Raw genomic sequence first — 3772 nt, forward strand, 5'->3', positions numbered from 1 at the left:
ATAAACTATCACACTTATCGTACTGGTTCAGATAAGATCTCCATAACTTTTTGCCTAGGCTGGCTTCCAACCATATCCTCCTGATATCTACCTCCTCCTAAATAGTTGACATTTCAGGTATGAGCTAATCTACCTAGCTATAGTTTCTTTTAATGGGAAAAACCTATTTTTGAAGAGTCAATGGGGTGATCCTCTCAGTAAAAATACATAATACAAAGTAATAATCTCTGTGCAGGGACTGGAGTGTGATTAAGCCTCCTGTGATACATTCTAGACATCACTTTTCTTGATATTCCCGATGTAGAAAGGGAGGAAGGGAAACCGAAGAGAGATGGATTAATTTTCAATAGGATCTCAGTGGTGGCCATGGTGAGGTGTTGGGTAAGGAGGAGGCAGCAAGCTAAGATTATGCTGGCTCAGACTCAGAAATTAAACAAGAGGGAAAAAAGTGAAACGCAAAACACAGAGTCAGAGTTGGGGGCTGGTGGCTCATGCCTTAAATCCTAGCTACTCAGAATGCTGAGATCTGAGATTTGCAGTTCAAAGTCAGCCTGGGCAGGAAAGGCTTTGAGAAACTTTTGTCTCCAATTAGCCACCAGAAAACCAGAAATGGCACTGTGGCTCAAAGTGGTAGAGCACTAGTCGAGCAAAAATTGCTCAGGGAGAGAGAGTCCAGACCCTGAGTTTAAGCCCCACGACAGACAAAACAAAAAACAGGACTGCTTTGACCCAAGACTGTGGCTAGTAATGAAAATTGTCCCCTTCCCCATGAGAGAGGGATTCTTTTCTCCCAAATAATGGTGCTGGCCCAACCTGGTCAGGAAGCTGGCTAAGTAAGCCTAAATCACAAGAAGGCCCTAGACCTTCTACTGGAAGGAAGACCAGATTTCCAATGCTACACTTAGTGGAGCAGGTTATACCGGTTGTATATGCAAAATGTAGGTCAAATTGAAGGAGCACAGATCAAAGAGGGAAGAAAATGATATGAGGTTATTCTACAATCAAACAATTCAGTGTTTTCATAGACCAGCAGCATAAACCATCATCTAGAAACTTACCGGAATGCAGAATTACAGGTTCCATAATCCAACTTCCTAAATCCGAGTCTGCAATTTAACAACTTCCTCAGGTGATGTACATGAATATTAATAGTTGAAAAGCATTATCCAGGATTACTGGGGTTAGGCACTATTGTGGTTCCAGAAGTAGAGAGCCAGCCTGAGAGAAGGAAAACCTAAGGCCCTGAGTCCAAGAACGCCCTTTCCTGTCCCCCAGATATGGAGGAGCCTCAGGTGGTCCCAGAAGATAAAAGACCAGTGGAGAGAAAGAGGCCTGAGTGTTTGTCTTGGAGTACCCTGTCTTGAATGGACGGAAGGAGGGGACAGGACCTCCACTGGGATGTCCAAACTTAGAGATAATAATAGTTCAGAAGGGCCTGAGGTAGCCATGGACTGCGGTCACTTATCATTAACCTTCTCTGACATTCTTCACACTTTTGGGAGGGAGATAGATCCTAGGGAAGGAACCCCAAACCTTGCACATATGAGGCAAGCACACCACAACTGAGCTACATCTCCAGCCTACTCTACTCCATTTCAGGTCTCCAACACTTTTCAGTAAACTGGCCAGCAGGCCTGCAGCTGGTTGGGTTCGATGTGGTCTTGTTCGGTTGCTTCGGCCTAGTTCTGTTGCCAAGGCCTGGAGCTTCGTGGTTGCGGGGGAAATGACGTCACGCTCTATGGGCGGGCTAAAATTACACCTTCCTCCTTCCCGGATTGGCTGCCAAGTGTTGACTAGATTCGCAGTCTCGCGCGCTCCAGGGTTGGTTCTCTCTCTCCATCTGGGACAAGATTCCGAGGACAAGTATTCGTCGAGCACTGAATTTCGGGAGGAGAGGTGATTCGAATAATCCAGCTTCTGCCACCATGCTAAGCACTTTGGCCTCTCAGGTACATTTTGGCCCAATCGACTGGCCGTAGTTGGAAAGGCTACCTGAACCGAAGGGAATTGTGGAATTTATAGTTCTCAACTAGATTTCGGTGGAACCGAGACTCAAGGAAGACAGTTGTTATTGTTTTTCGGGAGGGGTGGGGGCGGGAAAATGGAGACTTTCACTAGAGGCCTGGGAAAGGAAGAGGAGTCTATATAAGAACCCTGCAATTAGCCTTGTTTTTTTTTTTTTTTCTTTTCAGGCGCTGACCCTGACCTAAATCCATCACTTTCCAATTAAAATTGTTGATTCACGAAGGTGAAAGGGATTAGTCATCCCAATGGAGCTGCCACCTGTCAGTCCAATGAGAGAGGAAGACGCCTCTCAATCACAACAACAATGGGAAAAGAATTCCTGGGAGAAGCTTGATCCAACTACTCAGTTTCCAACTGAACCTCTTGAGCTAGGAGTGAGTCAAGATCCAGCCAGGCAGATTCTAGGGGATCCTCAAGGGTCTGAAAAACTAGTGGCTGGACTTGAATTAGACGCTGATAAATCTCAGGAACCAACCAAGGAGACGCTGGAGCCTTTACATGCTTCTCATCTCTGGTACTGTCCCGATGGGAGCTTCGTGAAGAAGATCATAACCAGGGGCCATGGCTTGGACAAACCCAAGCTAGGTTCCCATTGTCGAGTATTGGCTTTTGGGTTTCCTTTTGAGTCAGGGCTGCCAGAAGGCCCATCAGAACTAACTGTGGGTGTAGGATCATGGAAGGAAGGCACGTGGAGGGAGCTCATTGAAAAGTGCTTAGAATCCATGTGTCAAGGTGAGGAGGTAGAGCTTCAGGTTCCTGGGCACTCTGGACCTCCTGTCAAGCTCACACTGGATTCCTTCACTCAGGGCCGGGACTCCTGGGAGCTGGGGACTAGTGAGAAGGAAGCTTTGGCCATGGAAGAACGTGCAAGGGGCACAGAACTATTTCGAGCTGGGAACCCTGAAGGGGCCGCCCGATGCTATGGACGGGCTCTTCGCCTGCTGCTGACTTTACCTCCACCTGGCCCTCCAGAACGAACTGCCCTACACGCCAATCTCGCTGCTTGTCAGTTGCTGCTAGGGCAGCCCCACTTGGCAGTTCAGAGCTGTGACCGGGTGCTGGAACGGGAACCTGGCCATTTAAAGGCATTATACCGAAGGGGGGTGGCTCAGGCTGCGCTTGGGAACCTGGAAAAAGCAACTGCTGACCTCAAGAAGGTGTTAGCAGTAGACCCGCAAAACCGGGCAGCCCAGGAGGAGCTGGGGAAGGTGGTCATTCTGGAGAAGAAACGGGATGCTGGGCTGGCTCAGGGTCTGCGCAAGATGTTTGGCTGATTAAAAAGTTAAACCTTAAAAGAGACAGGAATCTGTGAATTGTGGTCTGTGCTGTGAAATTTTTAGGGGCCCAGAGGGAAGGTTTCGGCCCATACCCTATTCTTCCTGCGTGGTAGTAGTAAAGATCTCAGTGCACATCTTTGCGGGGAAGCATATCTATCCAAATACGTTGGGAACTTGTTGAAATTTAGGACTGGCTGGGGAAGGCGGAAGGGAAGGGGCCGGACCTTTAAATCTTTTGAACTACATTTCCCAGGTACCTTACCTTGTCTGCGGTGCGCGTGCGCCAGCTTCGCGGCGCTCCCATTGGTCGTGCCTGTACACTCGTCATCTACATTCATGTGCGGGGGGGGTAATCCTGGTCTCTTATTGGTGTGTAGGACTTCCGGTATGGCCCCCTGTTTTGGAAGATCGATCTGATTCGTGGGTGAGGGGGAGAGGCGGGTCTTGGGAGCCGTCTTTTGGTCGGGGGG

The 3772-nt window shown here is 48.6% G+C and overlaps 1 protein-coding gene across 2 annotated transcripts; it reads left to right on the forward strand.

The window, feature by feature from the left end:
• Positions 1–1777: 1777 nt before the first annotated feature.
• Fkbpl (FK506 binding protein like) lies at positions 1778–3324 on the forward strand. 2 transcript variants are annotated; one of them, XM_013034981.1, is made up of 2 exons: positions 1778–1863; positions 2193–3324. In XM_013034981.1, exon 2 carries the CDS (start codon positions 2271–2273, stop codon positions 3297–3299), a length of 1029 nt encoding a protein of 342 aa, XP_012890435.1. In that variant the 5' UTR covers positions 1778–1863; positions 2193–2270; the 3' UTR covers positions 3300–3324. The 2 variants fall into 2 exon arrangements, with proteins under 2 accessions (XP_012890435.1, XP_012890434.1); XM_013034980.1 differs by having other exon boundaries at positions 1789–1949.
• Positions 3325–3772: the final 448 nt, after the last annotated feature.

This window comes from Dipodomys ordii, unplaced genomic scaffold (genome assembly GCF_000151885.1).
Source record: "Dipodomys ordii isolate 6190 unplaced genomic scaffold, Dord_2.0 Scaffold202, whole genome shotgun sequence".
NCBI lineage: Eukaryota > Metazoa > Chordata > Mammalia > Rodentia > Heteromyidae > Dipodomys > Dipodomys ordii.